The following is a 20,667-nucleotide window of genomic DNA, read 5'->3' on the forward strand; positions in this document are numbered from 1 at the left end:
TTAAAAACATTAACGTATAAAAAAAAATTACTAACTTAAATTTTAAAATTCTTAAAAAATGATTTTTAAAGGCATAGATTTATGTTATTTTATATTTTAAAGACAAAAAATATGAATTTTTTCTAAACACTCACTAATTTTTTTTAAGTCTTATGAAAATAAATTTAATATGATAAAATATTTAGACGAAAAATTTAAAAATAATAATACGAAATTAATTAATTAATTAAATTTAACAAGTATACATGCAAAATTGTAAATCAAAATTCAAAAAATATTTATGTAAGATAAAAATTTCATCTATATTAATTCTAACAATTTTTTTTTTTAAAATAAAAATAATATAGCATAAATTTTTTTAAATTGGGATATAATTATAATTAATTATTACTTTTATTTATATAATAAGGGAGATTTTTTGGCCTACTTATTTTTCTTCGTAACACAGAGATCCATAGAAGGTCTTTCAATCTCTTCAAATTTCGGGATGGATCAGAACCAGGTGAGTTGACTCAGCTAGGTTAAGGTTTCTCAATCTATACGCCCTTGTTTCTTTCTATTTATTTGAAATGGGAAAATCTCTGAAATGCTAATTTCTAGATTTGGTGTAGTTTGGTTTCCGAGAAAATGAGGACAAAATCAGGTAATTAAGCTAGTTTATTAGGTTTGGTGGAGCGGACGGGTTGGTTTGATTCAAAACCCTGCGATTCCAAGTTTTAATTTGGGTTTTCTCGGCAACCAAACTGATAATTTGGGTTTGCTACGGGTGTTCCTTATATTCGATTTTGTAGAAGGAAAGCTCGATTTTATTTTATTTTATTTTTGGTGATGTCTAGAATTGATGTTGTTTGGTTTAGAAGAAAATAAGAAGAAACTCACCGTAACTGTGTTAGTTACATTAGGTTCGATTGAGCTGTCAACTTGCTTTAATTCCAAACTCCGTGATCAAAAGTTTTAATATTTTCTTTAATCGTCCAGCATTTTTCTCGGCAATCAAACTGAAAATTTGGGTTTGCAATGAGGAAGGAAATATAATATTGACCATGGTTTTGATTTATGCTGAAATTTCATGTCTCAAAAAATCTGTGATCTATGGAAAACCAGAAGAAATCTACATGAGAACTAGAATTTAGAATGTATTGCGTTAGCAGTTTGCACCTTTTAATTAGCTAGAAAAAGCAATTTTGCCTGAAAATACTGTCTTCTACATAACATACACCTAGTTGCTAGAATTGGCAACCAAGAAAATGAGAAGAACTCACAATAACTGAGCTAGTTATATTAGTTTTGGTTGACTTGGTTTAATTCAAAACCGTGCGATTTAAAGTTTTATCAGTAACCAAACTGATAATTTGCGTTTCTTATGGTTGAATGAAATGCAATGTTGACCATGGGTTTGATTTATGCAGAAATTTAATGTCTAAAATTTTGTGATCTAGGGAAGACCACAATAAATTTTTATGGAGACTAGAATCTGGAATGTATTCGGTGTAGCTGTTTACACCTTTCTATTACGGTGCAAAAATAATTTGCCTGCTAATTCTGTCTTCTGCTTAAAATATCAATGGTTGCTATAATTTGTTAAATTGTGTTTCATAGAACTAGTTTCTGATTTCTGTGATGTGTGTGTAAACTTTTTGGCTTGGAAAATGGTCGAAGTAAGAATGTAATTAGTGGGAATATGTTAGGAAGTATTTTGATGTTGCATCCTTTGAAATTGACATTCTAGACTTTTCTGAATTCATGAAATGATCTCATAATCAACAAGAAGGCTGCATGGGGTATTTCAATGATTTTTTCACTCACTCAAATCCATTCCGTGAGGAGAAATTTCTTTTTTGATAGGTAAAAGTGTATTAAATTGAAAAGCCAAAAAAGGCAACACTAAGTACACATGAAGTATACAAGTGAGCACCGAGCAGAAACAAGAAAGCCCTCCCCTTACGGACAGCCTAACCAATCGATGAAATCAATCATAGACAAAGAATCAACCCTTAGACCCCTTTTAGTTTGAAGTAAGTAACTAGAAGAAGAATCCAGAATCATATAAAAGGGAGAAGCACCCATCTCTTGGCTGCTTGGACATCTCTACTTTTTCTTTTAGAGCTACATGGATGGAAAAATGATTATTTCACCATTCTTCCTTTTTTTTCTTTGTTCTTAGTTCCTTTTAACTTCTTTGAAATGATATAGACACACATCATACTCTCACGACTTATACAGCTATGGTGGGAACCAATGTTGAAGGATCCTAATGAAGGGATTATGTCTATCATGAATTTCTCTCAATGTATTTTGGATTTTAACATGAACTCTGGACCCTCTTCAATTACTACTTTTTCTAATAATTATACGGTAGGCAGAAGGTAGGAATTCTGTTTGGTCAAAGTGGAACATCTGAATGGGGTTTCTTGATAGCGGCTTGCTTATTTCTCATTCTAATTTCTTATTGAAGTTATTCTTTTTTCTAAATAAGTTTTGTTTTATTTTATGATGCACAGCCTCCAGGGGAAAACTACGCCCACCCAAAGATTTGTTTCTTTCACGTCCTCTTCAAGGTCTAGTTCCGTTTACTCTGTCATTTGCATTTTCTTCTCTATTGTGCACATTCAACTCCATCACATTATGTTTCTTGTCTTTGGCAGGCTGCATCTTTGGCGTTTTACATACTTTCTACCATTTTCGTTGATAGCTTTGTCATTATATTTGTGGTGACTGTACTCCTTGCTGCTTTGGATTTCTGGGTAGTCAAGAATGTGAGTGGGCGCATCTTAGTTGGTTTGAGGTGGTGGAACGAAATAAATGATCTAGGAGAGAGTGTGTGGAGATTTGAATGCCTTGACCAAGAGGTTGGTATTGGCATTTCATAGGACTTTTGTTATGAGTTTCTTTTCCCTTGATCACCATTGAATGAAATGCTGATGGCTTGTTCTGGAGTCCTTATGCATGAATTTTATCATTGGGTAATATCTTTATCATTGTTGCTGATACAGTCATTGGCTCGGATGAACAAGAAGGATTCATGGCTATTCTGGTGGACCCTTTACCTTGCGGTGAGTAAAGATTTGATCATAACCTACTAATATCCTTAGTATAGCTTCCATATGGAAGTTCTGGGATATGCATGCAGTTGCTGAAAATAATCCAACACATGCAAACTAGTAGAATTCAGAACTATATTGAAAAAGTAAGATGTTAATAAAAAATTTCATTTTAAGACTCTTATGAAGAACTTGAAAATGCAACAAATACTTGAGCTGAAAATATAGGCATAATATTAAAAAGTGATAAATATTTAAAAATTGGTGCTGCAGGTTCATGCCTGGTCTGAGTTAAGGGTTTTAAGGCATATTTTGTAGTTTATTGACTATAAGCAAAAAATTTCTGTTAAATTTGGTTCTCTAAGGTTGTTGTCCTTTTATTTTGTAGGCGGTTGTATGGATCTTGCTCGGGATATTCTCTCTCGTAAGGTTTCAAGCTGACTATCTGCTAGTTGTAGGGGTTTGTTTAACCCTCAGCCTTGCAAATATTATTGGCTTTACCAAATGCCGCAAAGGTGAGCAAGCAGTCTTTTGGACTTGGATCATAATTCAATACCCTCCTAATCTTGTTTGCCAAAATGTGATCTTCACACATTTATGTAATCTGTAAATGTTCCACTTTAAACGACCGTAGGATTATTGTTTCATCTTCATGTAGAAACTATGCATTTAGGATTTCACTTAGTACCAATTACCAAATAACTAGCCATGGCACAGGAAATATATGTGGAGTAACTTGATGTGGCCCTAAATCGAGCCAAATGACAAATTAGAACCTAAAGCTCTTTGTAACTAGATATTTAATGATGTTGTATGGTATCATTTATCCAGTTATACTGATATTGGCATTCATATCCACGGGATGTCCTGACATACCCTTCTTGATTGCACTAAAGATGGTTAAGCTAGTCAACATAACTATCCTCTTTCAGACTGTTTGTTCAGCTTCTTTGATTTTATCTTTTTATCATTTCAGTTTCTGGCACTATTACTACTATCATAGCCAATCTTTTCAGTCTCTTGTGGCTTCTCAATCTTGTTCATTCTTTACTTCTTGTTCCTCTCAGATGCCAAGAAGCAGATTCAGGCATTTGCCTCCCAGACCATCGCTTCACGGGTTTCATCCACATTACAGTCGGCATTCAGCGTGGTCTGAGTTTTCAGAGAGAAAGATGGAAGCTGGGAAGTGGGTGATGGCATGTACATTGTTACTGTACCGGATTGTATCAAACTTGGTTCTTGATAAGCTCCTTGGAGATATATCACAGGGAAGACCCAGATGCTCTTTATGACGTTTTCTTTATATTTTTTTTTTTTCTGGGATCTTAAACGTTTTGTATGATGAACATTTTCACTCTGTCAAAACTCAATAGCACTTTTATTGACAAGGCTTTTAGGAAATAATTTTAGTCTAAAAAATGATTGAAAATTTTAGAAAATATTTTTAAAAATTTTACACAAAATAACTGCAAAACAAGGGCTGATGTCATATTAAACTATATGGGATTTATTTATTTTTAAGTTAAATATAATTTTTCTCAAAATGTCCAGGATTAATTGGATAATAATTTTACAAATTAGGTTTTACAATGCTTTTAGGAATAAAATTTTGTTTATAAATTTATTCCTAAGGAATAAAAAAACCCATGATATAGTGGATATGGATTTAGGTTTCATGGAATTTTTTTTTTGTAAAGGTGAAAATGCCTTTTATATATATATATATATATTTTTTTTTAATTATAACGCGTCTGATTGATAATAATTTTAAAAAGTAATTTTAATTAAAAAATATTTTTAAGAAAAAATTAATATTTGATAAATTTTAAAATTTTGAAAATTGATTTAATAAGTTATTATTTTAAAAACACTTTCAATATTTTCACTAAAACTATTTATCTGAGTAGAAACCGGCAAAATTCACTCGAACTACTTCTCCTTGATTGTTTATTTTTTTATTTTAATGATTATTAATGCAAAATCAGGGAAGAAACAATTATTTTTAATTTTTTAGATAAAGAAATTATATTTACCATTCTTCTCGGGCACGTTCGGAGCGGTCGTTTGAACTCTCTTCAAACAGAAGGCTTGGCATCTCCAGTGGAGTTTCCCACGAAGCCATACCCCATCTCTTCTTTGTTTCTGTCGACCCCGCGAAGCGAGAGCCATGTTGCAGTGTATTTTTCTTCTTTCTGATTCTGGGTATGAAATCAAATTTCACTCTTTTCTGGGTTTTTGTTGGTTTGTTTGCTTGGATTTGATTTGAAGACTTGCATTCATGTGAACCCCAGAACAAATTCAACCCCGAACTAGTCCTGATTCGTTTTGTACCCCAATTTCAAATTTGATCCATTTTCTTTGTTCAATTGAATTGACGGGGAGGAATTGTAAGAATTGCTGTGATTTGGTGATTGTTTACAGAGAGGTAATGCTGGAGAAACAGCTCACCGGACACCGGGTTGATCGATCCATATGTGATTGGTTCTGGGAACAGACTGTCTCCCAAGCTGATTCAACCAAGGTACCCCTTACTCATGATTTCTTTGTTGGTTTAATTTTTAATCCCTGTTTGGCTGCTGAGAAAAATGAAAGAAATTGAAATTCTGGGTTTTATGGTTCATGTTGTTTTGGTTTTCAGAAAATGAAATAGACCCGTCGAAACTAAGCCATTCAGTTTAATTAGCCCCAGTTCAGTTCCTCCTGTTCTTTGTTACTTTTCTTTTCTCGCATTTTCTTAGCAACCAAACGGAGCATTTTTTCAGTGTTTTTTTCTTTTTTTTGTTTAATGATAATTTTTAGTTCTGGTTTTGTTTCAATGTTGATATAATTTTTATGTGCTTTGTTTGCTTCGTGGCCCCTTATTCATGATTTCTTTATTGGTTCAATTTTTTCTCCCCGTTTGGCTGCTGAGAAAATAAAAGAAATTAAATACTGGGTTTTATGGTTCCCGTTGTTTTGGTTTTCATAAAATAAAACAGACCCGTCTCAACTAATCCATGTACTTTTGTTATCCCCAGTTCAGCTGGTCCTGGTTTTTAGTTCCTTTTCTTTTCTTACATTTTCTTAGAAACCAAATGGAGCATTATTTTAAGTTTTTTTATTATTTTTTCATAGCTTTTATGTCTAATTTTGTTTTAATGTTAATATAATCAAGTCACGTTCTTTGTCTACTTTGTGGTTAATAGCTTCCACCAGTAATTGCTTCACCAACACATTACATTTTCCAAATTACTCGTGAGGGAATCACATTCTTAGCCTGCACCCAAGTTGAAATGCCTCCTTTAATGGGCATTGAGGTGAGCTATCTTTCCTTTTTTCTTTCTTCCTCTGGACTATATTTTTCTTGGCATGAGGAATTTTAAGTGATTACTGTTCACTAATTTGATTGCTAGAACATGGGTTGCTCTTAGATAGTATCTTGCCACAATAAGAACTTGAATTTGATGTATATATCCCTCCACATGATAGATATTGTTTGTTCTCGTTTTGAGCCTCTGTACTTCCCTTTTAGATTCTCTGCCACAGAATGGTAGTTTCCCATTGTATCCATTTAGATGACCATAGAAAAAGTTTACATTTCATTCTATCTGTAGAGGAGCTGGGAGAAATCAACCTTTCGAGCATTTGTTAAATGGGAATGGAGGTTTTGGAATGGGTGCCTCCATACTGAAAATGGGATATCTACTATCTAGTTATCAACTTTCTGATTTCATTATATGTAAGGAAGGGAATGGGAATTGGAAATTTGGGATATGCTCATTATTTTTTTTCCTTACAATTCAAATTTATGTGCACCCTCATCATTCTGAATTATTATCAAACACCATGGTCATTCTTTTCTTAAGGCACAACTTAGGGATATGGTTATCATTTTGCATTAGTATATTCGAATGGGATACTCTTTTCTGATCTCCATATCATATGAACCAAATGCACACATAGGTGCTTGGTTGTGATGTTCTCAATGAATTCAACAGAATGCTGCTGCTTAGCATTAATACATGAGACTCTAGACTTTTGGAAAGTTCCAACCATGCCTCATGAATATGTTATCAACTTTCTGAAAATGGGATATCTACTATCTAGTTATCAACTTTCTGATTTCATTATATGTAAGGAAGGGAATGGGAATTGGAAATTTGGGATATGCTCATTATTTTTTTTCCTTACAATTCAAATTTATGTGCACCCTCATCATTCTGAATTATTATCAAACACCATGGTCATTCTTTTCTTAAGGCACAACTTAGGGATATGGTTATCATTTTGCATTAGTATATTCGAATGGGATACTCTTTTCTGATCTCCATATCATATGAACCAAATGCACACATAGGTGCTTGGTTGTGATGTTCTCAATGAATTCAACAGAATGCTGCTGCTTAGCATTAATACATGAGACTCTGGACTTTTGGAAAGTTCCAACCATGCCTCATGAATATGTTATTAGCTTGTTGCTTGGTGAACCCAGTTGGCATGTGCATGTTAATCCAGCACCAGATTAATCCCAATGCATTTGGCATCTGTAAGCAAAGTGCAGATGTGCCAAAAAAAAAAGGAACGAAATGATAGGAGATCTTAAATTTTATGTTCTTGAATGAGTACATAACTGAATCTTATAAAAAGAGTACTTGCTTTTGTATGAGATTCTCAACTCTGATATGGTCTTCTATTGAAGAGATGTAAAGTCTAGCCATACACAGTCATCTTTCATTTTACAACTCAGAGTGCCATTATTTCTGTGTAGAGCTCTTAACCTTTTAACCTTTTTACTTTAGTTTCTTTGCAGAGTAGCAGATGTCCTGTCAGATTATCTTGGAGGGTTGAATGAAGACGTGATCAAGGATAACTTTGTGATTGTCTATGAGGTATTTGTATATGATCTTCTGTTGGTGTCTATTGTAATCTATGAGAACTTACAGCTATCCTTCAGAATAGTTTCTTACAAACAGTTAGCCATGTATGATCAATTTGCTCCATCTAATTGACAGGTTCTTCAATTGCTGTTATATATATATATATTAAAAACTACAAACCTTGTGTGTTCCCCAAAAAATATATTATTCATTACCTTGGTAAGAGTGATTGGATTGTCGTTTGATTTTTTTTTAATATCCACTTTCCTTGGATTAGTACTCAGACTCATATAACAAAAGTTCAGTATGAAATTTGAAGGAGATCGATCCTTTCAAATTAAAATTAGTTATTAAAGTCTCACAAAATCGAAGCCAGAAAAAGAGATAGGTTAAATTTGAAAAGTATTCTATTAGGGTAACTATGTTAAATTCATTTTGTTTTTGTATCATACAAAAAGTGAATTCAACTTGTGTATGTGCTCCCATCCTCTTTCCCCATTTCCCCTTTTTCTGTTTCTTTTCATCAGATTGGTTTTTCCATGTTACCCAAAGTTTTGGACAAAGTGAAAATGATAGATATATTTGGTGTAACCTGCAGCTTCTGGATGAGATGATAGACAACGGCTTCCCTCTGACAACAGAACCTAACATTCTAAGGGAGATGATCGCTCTACCAAATATTGTTAGCAAAGTATTGGGTGTTGTGACTGGTAACAGTTCTAATGTAAGCAACACTCTTCCAGGCGCAACAGCATCTTGTGTTCCATGGAGAAGTACAGAGCCAAAGCATGCAAACAATGAGGTTTATGTTGATCTTCTTGAAGAAATGGATGCAGTCATAAATAGGTCTATACAACTAAATTTTCTTTAAATCTTCTGTCCTTTTCATCTAGGTTTTCTAATTGGTGTTTGGCCTTAGGATTTTTATGGATTAGTAACATGAAAATTTGGTGAATTTGTAGTCCAAATCTGAATTCTGGATCTGAGATTTTTGTTTCTACTATAGTTTTTCTGTTTCTATCTACTCATAGAATCTGAGATTTTACACACACATATGTATGTTTATCATCATTAACACAACTGTGCAGAATATTTCCAGCCCATGGTATATAATGTTTTCCAAACAGAGATGGAAGATGCAGCAACTCAAATGGATAATGTTTTTTTTTTTGGAATTTAATGGATGATGATGAGTTTTTATCAATCTCCTTGAGGTCTGGAATTGCATGCCCTTCTGTCTCCCAAAATTGATACTATTTTTTAATTTTGCTTCTTTTTTTTTTTTTTTGGAATTGAAATAGGTATGACTTATTTGAAGCTGTTGCTTCCCTATCTTGATTGTTCTTTATGTCTGGCTTGCACAAACTAGCAACTATACTTTTCTCACATTTATACTTGTAGGTTGAAAAAAAACTTACCCATTTGGTTATGGTGCTCAGGGATGGGATACTGGTGAAATGTGAGATATATGGAGAAGTGGAAGTGAACTCCCACCTTTCTGGCCTTCCTGATTTAACACTCTCATTTGCAAACCCTTCCATTCTGAATGATGTGAGATTCCATCCTTGTGTTCGGTTTCGGCCATGGGAATCAAATAACATTCTCTCATTTGTGCCTCCTGATGGACAGTTTAAGCTCATGAGTTACAGGTGCATGGAAAAATCTAACAGCTCATAAGAATTCTTATCATATAGTCTTTTCTGTTTAACTCATTCTCATTTCTTTTCAGGGTCAAAAAGTTGAGGAGTACCCCAATATATGTAAAGCCGCAGCTAACATCAGACGCTGGGACATGTCGACTCAGTGTGTTGGTTGGCATACGAAGCGATCCTGGAAAAACAATTGACTCAGTAACCGTCCAATTCCAACTACCTCCTTGTATTCTATCAGCAAATCTGTCTTCTAATCATGGAACAGTCAGCATCCTTGCCAATAAGGTACTCACTTGATAGGACTGATACTACTGGACTTATGATCAGGTTTATTCACTTGCAGCCAAAACACAAAGTTAATGCTGAGAAAACCATGCTATTCTATCAACTCAGTACTTATAATTTGCTGCTAATATGTTTCTGCAGACCTGCTCTTGGTCCATTGGGCGAATTCCCAAGGATAAAGCCCCTTCACTGTCTGGAACCCTAACACTTGAGACAGGCATGGAGCGCCTTCATGTATTTCCCACATTCCAAGTGGGCTTCAGGATCATGGGAGTTGCTCTCTCTGGCCTGCAAATAGATACATTGGATATAAAGAATCTACCAAGTCGCCCATACAAAGGTTTTCGAGCTCTCACACAGGCGGGTCAATACGAAGTAAGGTCATAGCTTTCAACTCTCTGTTGAAGTTAATTTTGAACCATGCTGCTTCTGGATTGTATTGTTTGTTGTTGTCCCATGTTATAATGCACAGATGAAGAATTTCACATATCTTTCTTGAATAAAATTTTTTATATGGTTTTTTTTTTTTTTTTGTTGGCATTACCCTCAATTTTCCACTTTCCCATATTTGTTTGGCTCCCATGAAATTTCTATCTGCTATGCATGTTTGAGTTGGTTTTTTACTTTTGTGTGATACTAGAAGGAGCAAGTCTAAGATTAAGGATACAATCTGATAAGTGTCATTAGCAGAGACCTGATAGGAATGCAATATACTCAAAATTGATAAGACATTATCTTGATTATCCCTAATTAAACGGCATTGAAGAGTGGAAATACACAAAATGGATGAGAAAGATCGATTGAATTATCACAGTTGCTGGAACCGCAATTGCAAATTTCATACAAAGAACAGAAAACTGGTACATATCTAGGAAAAGGGAGAAAAGAAAACCGTCATCATAGATAAACTGGTCAGCCAGATGCTTTGTTTACTCTGAAGGAATCCATGACCTGTCGAAGCTCATTTTCCTCTTCTAGAAATACACTTTCAGGTGTTTGTAATCTCAATTCGTACAAGCGATTGTTTTCAACCCCAAGAACTGAAAGATACCGCCGATCCCACTCCAAACGAGTTACTCGGTCCGTTGGCATAACAGCTAATTCATTGTTGTTTGCATAGGACTTTATGTTTACCTGAACATGATATCATGGGATAAGAATCAGGAGGAGAAAAACAAACACATTAACACAATTCCAATGAAAGAATACTTCAATGTTTTCAATCCCTTTTCCTCTCCATTCCTGCTCATTCTCAATGACCCTGATCGATTGTCTGGTCAAGCTGATGCAACAGGCAAACTCCAGTCGCATCTGAATCAACTATCCTAACCATTTATAAGTTTCATAGCATGCAAGTTCCATATTCAATCAAGAATACCATACCTCAACTTGATAATACGTCCGCCCATCATCAGCAACTCTTGAAGATGTAGAAACAATGTTTGATTCCCGCCTGACACCGAGTCTGGTAGACATGAATTCAGTCAAATATTGCTGAAGTACTTTCTTTCCAGCTTCTTGAGGTTGACCCAAATCTTCTACACTCTTGTACCTGGATGACGAAGGAGAAGATAACTCGACAGAGAGATTCTCATCAAGAACAAAAGGGTCCCTGAAGAATATGTCAGCACCCGAGCCTCGAACTTGAATCCAGTTCTGAGGGTACTTGAAAGAATAACCATCAAAAGTATCTATATATTCCCTGAACCCAACTGAAGGTTGAGCCAACGCAACATCATGAAGACCAACCCGTGAGAAGATATAGCTTGAAAAGATCAAGGCCATTGCATCCCTCCTCAGAACTGCAAAACCTTTAGTCTGATTATATGATAGAAAATGCATTGTGAGAAGCCATTTCAGATTAGTTAGTTTCACAAAAATGTAGAGAGTATGCAAACACATGAAGAATACTACTTTGAGGAACATGTATAAGCTCATTGTGGAACAAAGGGAGCGTCAACACTAAAAACAATACCAAGAGCAAATGCTCATGAATCTATACTACATAAGAGGTGGGACACCGGTCAGATCAATGCAGCCTAAGGCTCCCTTTGGCTCAGAAACCGTGAAGGAAAGAGAAGGGAAAAATGAAAAGAAAATGAAATACAAGTTTTAGCCCATGAAAACCAGCATCTTGGCGCTAACATGGGATCCGCCCAAGGACCTACTGGTTTAGGTAAATGTCTAATAATTTTGGTAGTTGGACTGGTAATTAACTGTTAGAAAGGAATAGACAGAAGAAAGTGTTAGAGAGGAAATTCCTTCTACTTACCTCATGTTGTATGAATTTCTCATAATACCCATAATGCTTTCATCCTCCTTCCAGTTTCCATCATAATCAAACAATTAGAAACTTATATACCTTCAAGAAATCTTCATTTCTCTCATTCTTTGGGAGATCCAAACAAATCCTAAGACCATTTTGCTTCTCAGAGAGTAGAAAGGAAGGCAAAAAGGAAGGAAAAGCAAAAAAAAGATCAAACCCCATAAATTTTCTTGCACCATACTCCCCTTTTACCATTATATTACCTTCCCTTTCAAATTTTGCCTTGTCCTTCCTGCTTTCCAAGTTCCAAACAGAGCCTATAAGTCATGGAAGATGGTAACCCTCATTCCTAATCCTTTTTTTTTTTTTGCCCCCAATGGGACACAAACCTGATGCCTCCTACAATACCACACAACCCCTTACCACTTGAGTTAGGCCTCGAGGGCTTAATCAAATTCTAACATGTTATGCACATAGATGGACAAGGTCATTAGTTCATCCTCAGAGTCATCATATTCTGAGTATTCTTCTTCATAAACCAACTTCAAATACCCCAATTAATGCCTGGATACTGGATATTATGTGCATTATGAATCTGCCAAAACAGTCCAAATCTTACAAATTAACTTCCAACCATGCAGCCAAAACCTAAGTGAAGATCTCAGCCAATTTTTCTCTTTTGAGTCTTATAATATGATAACAAAAAAATGTCTGACAAAATAATTAAGTAGTTGCACAAAAATATGCAGAGAAAATGCTGAAAAAGACAGGAAATCAAAGTCCAGAATCTTAACAATATAATTCATATGAAATATAGATCATAGAACTAGCCTTTGCATTAGGGTTTAGTAATTTCCCAGATGGGAAACCATTTCTCACCTTCAAAAGGATGAGAAAAATTCCAAGTTTCCAATCACGTTCTTCAAATGCAAAACAGCTAAAAAAAGGCCACAACTACCAAATCCAACAAAAAGGAAAACCCCATTTTAAGATCCATTCAATTGGTGAGAACATGGAAGTCAGAATCCAGAATCTTATGATTTTTCACATTATTTATAACCCCAGAAGACAAAATGACAGAAGGCATACATAAAGCATAATTTTGTTCTACTTTATTTTCCCACGTTTTCTCCGCAACCAAACAGGGGTAATTAGATGGCAAAAGAGAGTGAATTGGAGTCGAAGTGTCTAGAAATTACAGTTTGTAATTGGCAAGAAATGGCGCGGGAACTCGCGGAGTAGTTGGTGGTGGCAAATGGAGCGGGGAAATCTGGGTAATGAAACGACATCGTAGGGCGAGTTGAACCGGCGGGCTGAGTTGAGGAGGAAGAAGAAGAAGAAGAAGACCGGCGAGTCGGAGGTGGAAGAAGAGAGTTGAGAACTGTAGCCATTGGCGAGACCTCAAAGATACAGAGTCTGAGAACTGACAGAATGGATAGAGAGAGAGAGGGTGAAAGCTACATTTGGATTATTTAGGCTAGTGAGCCCAAGCTTGGGGGTTGATGGACCTAAGCCTTGGGCTCAGAAGTTAATGGGCCTGATCCCCTTTTTGACTGAGAGCGTCTTATAGGTTGCAATTAGTCATGTTTGGGGTCTAATTTAGTTGAGAGTGTGTTTGTCCGTGTTTCAACGCTACAAATGATTTTTGGGATGTTTAAAATTGTTCGAACACTTAATTTTTTAATTTTTTAATTTTTAAACACTTTTTAGATGAAAAACGTTTCTTAAAATCATTATCAAATGAATTTTATTATTTTTGGCCCAACAAAAAAGTTGACCAAGCCCATGTGCCAGTTTTGGGCCAGACCCAAACCCATCTAAAATGACCAAATCTAATGGAGAAGGCCTAGCTCAAGTGAGGGGTCTCATTTTATTGGATTTATTTGGGAAAAAAATTAAAAAAATAATGAAATTGTAAGTTTTATATATTTTAAATCGATGAAAATTGAACATAATATTCTAGTAAAAAAAACTAATAAATTGAAAAACCAAACCAAATCAAACTCAACCTTACCCAACAATGAGATAATTTTGTGTTGAAATGATTTTTATGGAATATCAATTGCTGTGGAGATCCTTAAATGGAACCCGAAGGTCCATCTAAAAAGGATATGCATGAGCCGCTCAATGACGTGTCAAACAATTCTCTTGCGCAATTTCCCTCTTGGAAGCACTTTGTGGACGTGGCACGGATGGATAGGGCTTTCCCGATGAAGAAGATTGGAGTCGAATGGGCGCAAAAGTGCAATCCAGAAAATGGATTTTGCCACGTGTCATTATTTCAGTGGCGGAAAAATGGAGTTTCATAAATACGTGGAAACCGAAATAATAGTGGATGGAAATGCTCTAACACGTCACCAGCCAAACCACTTATCTTGTTGTCCACTTTCCGAGGGAATCTCCCGTGCCTCCCACGTGCGCCTATTTTTAGACAACCCAAAAACTTGCGGCCACCAAAACTATCCATTTATTGTAGACCGAAATTTACTAATTAATTTTTTTGCAAATTAAGATCACTAATAATTATCAAAGTCCAATCATCGTATGCCACGTGGAATTCAAAAGTGTAACACCTACACACCGAATTATACGGTGGAGCGGCAGGTCCTTGATTGGGTGAAAAGACCATTTTCTTCTCCTTGGACAGACTCAAAATGAAAACATAAATAAATATTTTTTCCCGAAAACTTTAATATTATAAAAGCTTTATAAAATTACAAAATTAGTGTTTCTTTGAAAATATTTTTAAAAAAAAAATTATATTATAAAATTCAAATAAATAAACTTTTTTTTTTTTGCATTTTACAATAAAAATTAATTCTCAAACTGATTCCTAATTTGATTTAATATTTTGATATTCAAAAGTATTTTCAATGTCAAATCGAATGGAATTTAATGCCATAGAAAACATAAATAATGTGATTAGTGCAGAGAATTTTATCAAACTCCAGCAAAAAGAGAAAAAATGCAAAAGAAAAATGATAAAAGTGAGGAATTTTGAAAATAGTAATAAATTTTATATTTATTTTTAAAAATAAAAAAATATATTTTCTTGTCCAGGGGTTGAATGGTAATTGCACCTTCTCAAATCCAGTCTTCTCTCCTTCACCGCCTATTATTAAAATGGAATTCACCAAATTTTCAGACTATTCTCCTTCCTTTCCCAATCTTCTGATTACATCTTCTTCCTCCAATTTTCTTTCTCTCTTTCTCAGCTCGAAGAAAAGTCTTATTCTCTTCGTTTTCACCCCTCAGAAACTGTTTCAATCTTCAAAATTAGTTCCCCAATAGATAGATTTTATACATCTTTACATATTTGATTTGTTTCTTCAACCGATTCCAGTATTCCACTCTCAAGTCCAATCTTTTCCTATGATTACCATCCATTGTTTTGCAAACTCCACCATGAAATCCTCCTCTAGAATCCTACTATTTCGCCGAAACTTGCCGTTTTCTGGATGCCCACTTCCAAAATCCCACCATTTCTTGGCCAGTAATCTATCCAATTTTCGCATTAATTCTGATCATACTTGTAAATTTCGTTCCTGCCCTTTACAGAACTTGGGGTTTCGTCGCGTTATTGATCATACCCAGAAGTTTTCTCGGGTACCCAGTCCGGGGTTTGGCCAATCTAGGGTTATTTCCAGCGGTAATGTTAGGCGTCTATCTGTGATTTCTAGTGTTTCTTCCGATGTTAGGAGTTTTTCGACGTCGGTTGAGACCCGTGTGAATGACAAGAACTTTGAGAAGATTTATGTTCAGGGTGGTATGAATGTGAAGCCATTGGTGGTGGAAAGAATTGATATAGATGAAACAATAGAAAATAATGAAGAATCTAGGATAGAAGTTGATGGAAATTTTTTGAATGGGGAGAATGTGAAGGGTGTGGATGAGAGTGAGGTTTTGATTACAAAGAGAGAGGAGTCTGAGGCTGAGAAAGAGGCTTGGAAGTTGTTGCAAGATTCAGTTGTGATGTATTGCGGTAGCCCAATTGGGACTATGGCCGCAAATGATCCCGGTGACAAGACGCCGCTCAATTATGATCAAGTGTTTATCCGGGACTTCGTACCATCGGCACTCGCTTTCTTGCTTAAGGGAGAGGGGGAGATTGTGAGGAACTTCCTCCTTCATACCTTGCAATTGCAGGTGATTCACATGCTCTTCTGTTTTAAGGTTTTGTATCTGTTGTAGTAATTGTGAAATTCCATTATTATTTATGAAGTTTCATCAAATGATGTTGTTTTAATGTCGAATTATGCTTTTGCCATTCAATTCGGAGAGATGATGATTTTGGTGATTGGCTCAAATTTCGCATCAAGCTTGTGAATTCAAATGCCATGGGAATTATAATTTAGTAGTTTCATTATGAGGTGGTTTCTAAATGCCCATGTTAGAAAATCTCTGTTGCTAGTTTTGGTCCCCCATTGACCATTAAATTGAGACGAAAGGGGGGTGGAGTGTTGCTTTAGGAAAAACTCTCATTATATCATATCATCATGTTCCACATCAGATAGGAGAAGAAGTTTCTAGAACTTTGTGTGGTGGAGACATGTTTTTAAGCCATGAGGACTTACTGGGCCAAAGTGGACAATATCCACACAAGATGAAGCAGGTCATCATGTATAAATACATCCAGGGGAATCATGCACATTTAGTCTCCCTTTTCACCACCAAAGAAATTGCAGTTGCTTTCATACATAATATTAACAGGGGGATTATCTATAGTTGGAAGTTGTAAATTGGTATGGATTTGTTTGTGATGTTATTGAGAAAAGTATATTGCTTCTTCCTCGAGTAATGCAATTAACATTTTCCATAAAATTTGAAGGTGTCTATTCATTCTATGTTTACATTATTTTAGCCAATCATTAGCATTGGGTGTAATGCATGTAAAGTGTGGCCGTTTATTGTATGATGGTTCTGTAGGCACTGAATATTTTCTCTTTTGCTCCTTAGAGTTGGGAGAAAACAGTGGACTGCTACAGCCCAGGGCAGGGGCTGATGCCAGCAAGTTTTAAAGTTAGGACAGTGCCTCTTGATGGCAATAATGAGGCTCATGAAGAAGTTTTAGATCCAGATTTTGGTGAGTCAGCTATTGGTCGTGTTGCACCTGTGGATTCCGGTAAGAGAACAATTGTATCCCTGTCTTGTTTAGCTGTGGACAATTCCTTTTGGGACAACCTTTTTCCCTTAAACTTAGTTGGTTTGTTATATGTATCTTGACTTCTTTGACAGGGTTGTGGTGGATTATCTTATTAAGGGCTTATGGAAAGATCACTGGTGACTATACATTACAAGAAAGGGTGGACGTCCAGACGGGCATAAAACTGATTCTAAACTTGTGTTTGACTGATGGATTTGATATGTTTCCTTCTCTGCTTGTAACTGATGGCTCCTGTATGATAGATCGGCGGATGGGTATTCATGGTCACCCCCTTGAGATCCAGGTGAGTTGAATTACCAATAACTGCATTTGTCGGGCTTCTTAATAGAATCAACAACTTCACTTATTGTTGTTTTAACTTATGACAAGAAGTTTGATTCCGCAGGCCTTATTCTACTCTGCTCTTCGCTGCTCCCGTGAGATGCTCACTCAGAATGATGCATCAATAAATTTAGTGAGGGCCATAAATAACAGGCTCAGTGCATTGTCATTCCACATCAGGGAATACTATTGGGTGGATATGAAAAAGATTAATGAGATATACCGATATAAGACAGAGGAATACTCCACTGATGCCACCAACAAGTTCAATATCTACCCTGATCAGATTCCCAGTTGGCTAATGGATTGGGTCCCAGAGGAAGGCGGGTATCTGATAGGAAATCTACAGCCAGCTCACATGGACTTCAGGTTCTTCACACTTGGAAATCTTTGGTCAATTATTTCATCCTTGGGGACTCCAAAACAGAATCAGGGTATTCTTGATACCATTCAAGCTAAATGGGATGATCTTGTGGGGCATATGCCTCTTAAAATATGTTACCCTGCTTTGGAGTATGAGGAGTGGCGTATAATCACTGGCAGTGACCCAAAGAATACGTGAGTAGAATTTCTCATGCTGTTTCTGCACACTTGTTTGTGAAAATCCCTTAACACTGATTCCTTTTGTTTGGATTTTACAGCCCCTGGTCATATCATAATGGTGGATCTTGGCCAACGCTTTTATGGCAGGTAAGCTGGGATTTGATTCCAGTATGCATGTTTTTGAGGAATTAGGGCTGCGAGTCAGGTGGTGTGAGTTGGGTTGGGATTGCGTCCAACCTGAACCCAACCTAAATTAATGAACACTCAGACCAAACCCCAACCTAACCTCGAACCTAAGGTGCTTAACTTGAGCCCAACTCACTCTCATTTTTTTGAGCTCGAATTAAGTTTCGGTTAGGCTCGGCTCCGGTTGAGTGGGTGTTTGGGTTGTATGGGTCAAATTGGGTTGGGTTGGGTTTAACCTGCTTGTTTTTTTTAACTTCATCTTTGATATGTTTATCAAAATTTAAATACTAAGGCTATGTTTGGTTCCCCGAAAATTTAAGGGAAAATGCAAGGGAAAGAAAATAAAGAGAAAAAGTAAAAGAAAAATAAAAAATAGATTCAAGGTCAATAAATTATTTTTATATAATACTTTAAACTCATTTCACTTTTTTTAGCTCATCGATATAAAAATTAAAGAATTTAAAAATGTATAAGTTTCTAACTTATTCAAATTATATTTGATTTTCTTTCATATTTTTTCATAGTACAATCAAATATGAGAAAAATCATTTTCCTTAATATTTTTCTCCTTTCTTTAATACTTTATGAGAACCAAACACAACCCAAATAATACATTATCTTGAGAGAATAAGAAAAAAAATCCATTTATCTTTTTGGAAAAATGAAATAGTATATAATATAATTAAATTTCATATTTAAAAAAAATTATTTGAAAGCATATAAATTGAATAATCTTATTTTTATAAGATTATTCAATTTATATGCTTATATTACTATATGTAATAAGATTAATAATCTTATTACATATAGTAATATAAATTATAAAATATTATATCAATTTTGGGTTAAGCTTAGGTCACCCAAACCCTTAGCCCAATTGGTTTCCGTTGAGAAAATTCAACCCAAGTATTAAAAATGCTTGTACAAGCCTTCTCAAATATGCGGTTGAGTTTAGACTGTTTAGTCAACCTTCCTAAGTTGCACCCCTGTGAGAGGAGGAATGCTAAATAAACCTAAATTCTCCCTCACATTGGATTCACATGTCTGCTATCCTATTAACTGAGCTTGACATGCTCACTAATAAATCATCTCTTCCGCTTATTTCAGTTCACATTGGCTTGCATTAAGATGGGCAGACCAGAACTAGCCAGGAAGGCGGTTGCTGATGCAGAGAAGAGGCTCGCAGTTGATCGTTGGCCAGAATATTATGATACCCGGAACGGAAGATTCATTGGAAAGCAATCCAGGCTCTTTCAAACATGGACAATTGCTGGGTACCTGACATCTAAGATGCTCTTGGAGAACCCAGAGATGGCAGCCTTGCTATTCTGGGAGGAGGACTATGATCTTCTTGAGATATGTGTCTGTGGCCTCAGCAAAACTGGCCGGAGAAAATGCTCACGATTCGCCGCCAGGTCACAGATTCTTGTGTAGTAAGAATCCATTCTCTTCAAGGCTGAATTTGAATGCCTTTTAGAATTGTACAGTTCCAAGGTTAGAACAGAGTCGAGAAGCATAGTTCTGAACCCTTAAAATTTACATGAAAGAGTTCAGTAGTTCACTAACTCCTGCTGCAGAAATAATATACGTTTTCGTCCGATCAACCAGACAAGTTGATCAGCATCGGAATACTAGTCTATGGGGAGCCTTAGAACTAGAAAAATGGTTCCATTGATGGCTGTCTGTATGTATGTTATGTAACATTCATTACATGTTTACACTGATAATCTCATTTCTCAAAGCATTGATAAGAAATGGTTTTTCTGTATGTCTTCTTTCTCTCTTGTGGGCAGAATGGTGTTACATTTTTCTTTTTTTCCCCAGATTTTGATTAAGAGTTTCCCATTCATGAATTCGATGGGCAAATGTTCGCTAATTTCGTAAAATCAAATTACTGATATTTTCATTTTATGGAAGTAGAAAAATGTCTTCTAAGTTCTAACACACATTGGCTTCACTTCACTTTTTTGTCAAAAAAAGCAATGATATTCAGGTAAAATTTAGGTGGTGTTTGTTTTTTGGCTGTATAGAAAAAGCGAAAATATTTGACTTTTTCTATTAAGCTAAAAGTAACTTGTTAACATCATCCAACATACCTAAAATGAACCTATTGATCCAACATAACTAAATTAAACTTATTGATAACAAATTCATTTTAGCTATGTTGGATGATGTCAATAAATTACTTTTAACTTAATAGAAAAAACCAAATATTTTGATATTTTCTATCCAGCCAAAAAACAAACACCACTTTAGACTATGCTCCTTAATAATATTAGAATAATAATAATAATAATAATTAAAAAAAAAAGACCCCAAAGTTTATCTCAAGTTTATTTAACAATTATTTCAA

The 20,667-nt window shown here is 35.3% G+C and overlaps 4 protein-coding genes across 5 annotated transcripts; 3 read left to right on the forward strand and 1 right to left on the reverse strand.

Moving 5' to 3' along the window:
* Positions 1 to 343: 343 nt before the first annotated feature.
* On the forward strand, positions 344 to 4,429 carry LOC100256212 (Golgi apparatus membrane protein-like protein ECHIDNA). 2 transcript variants are annotated; one of them, XM_002281383.5, is made up of 6 exons: positions 344 to 502; positions 2,502 to 2,558; positions 2,646 to 2,849; positions 2,994 to 3,053; positions 3,430 to 3,556; positions 4,109 to 4,429. In XM_002281383.5, the coding sequence occupies exons 1-6, from the start codon at positions 488 to 490 to the stop codon at positions 4,195 to 4,197; spliced, it is 552 nt and encodes a 183-aa protein (XP_002281419.1). In that variant the 5' UTR covers positions 344 to 487; the 3' UTR covers positions 4,198 to 4,429. The 2 variants fall into 2 exon arrangements, with proteins under 2 accessions (XP_002281419.1, XP_059598411.1); XM_059742428.1 differs by having other exon boundaries at positions 398 to 502; positions 3,430 to 4,429.
* A 492-nt stretch (positions 4,430 to 4,921) lies between these two features.
* On the forward strand, positions 4,922 to 10,361 carry LOC100251056 (AP-3 complex subunit mu). The gene is made up of 8 exons (XM_002281392.4): positions 4,922 to 5,243; positions 5,463 to 5,562; positions 6,227 to 6,337; positions 7,820 to 7,909; positions 8,496 to 8,743; positions 9,337 to 9,546; positions 9,627 to 9,834; positions 9,976 to 10,361. Exons 1-8 carry the CDS (start codon positions 5,209 to 5,211, stop codon positions 10,219 to 10,221), a joined length of 1,248 nt encoding a protein of 415 aa, XP_002281428.1. The 5' UTR covers positions 4,922 to 5,208; the 3' UTR covers positions 10,222 to 10,361.
* Positions 10,362 to 10,619: 258 nt separating this feature from the next.
* LOC100259632 (psbP domain-containing protein 1, chloroplastic) lies at positions 10,620 to 13,570 on the reverse strand. Its single transcript, XM_002281412.5, has 3 exons — positions 13,300 to 13,570; positions 11,218 to 11,652; positions 10,620 to 10,968 (listed from the first exon to the last, which is right to left on the reverse strand). The coding sequence occupies exons 1-3, from the start codon at positions 13,489 to 13,491 to the stop codon at positions 10,747 to 10,749; spliced, it is 849 nt and encodes a 282-aa protein (XP_002281448.2). The 5' UTR covers positions 13,492 to 13,570; the 3' UTR covers positions 10,620 to 10,746.
* A 1,655-nt stretch (positions 13,571 to 15,225) lies between these two features.
* On the forward strand, positions 15,226 to 20,082 carry LOC100254513 (alkaline/neutral invertase A, mitochondrial). Its single transcript, XM_002277276.5, has 6 exons — positions 15,226 to 16,246; positions 17,057 to 17,222; positions 17,336 to 17,547; positions 17,650 to 18,143; positions 18,227 to 18,275; positions 19,422 to 20,082. Exons 1-6 carry the CDS (start codon positions 15,473 to 15,475, stop codon positions 19,746 to 19,748), a joined length of 2,022 nt encoding a protein of 673 aa, XP_002277312.2. The 5' UTR covers positions 15,226 to 15,472; the 3' UTR covers positions 19,749 to 20,082.
* The last annotated feature ends 585 nt before the right edge of the window (positions 20,083 to 20,667 follow it).

Source organism: Vitis vinifera, chromosome 14, assembly GCF_030704535.1.
Source record: "Vitis vinifera cultivar Pinot Noir 40024 chromosome 14, ASM3070453v1".
Taxonomy (NCBI): domain Eukaryota; kingdom Viridiplantae; phylum Streptophyta; class Magnoliopsida; order Vitales; family Vitaceae; genus Vitis; species Vitis vinifera.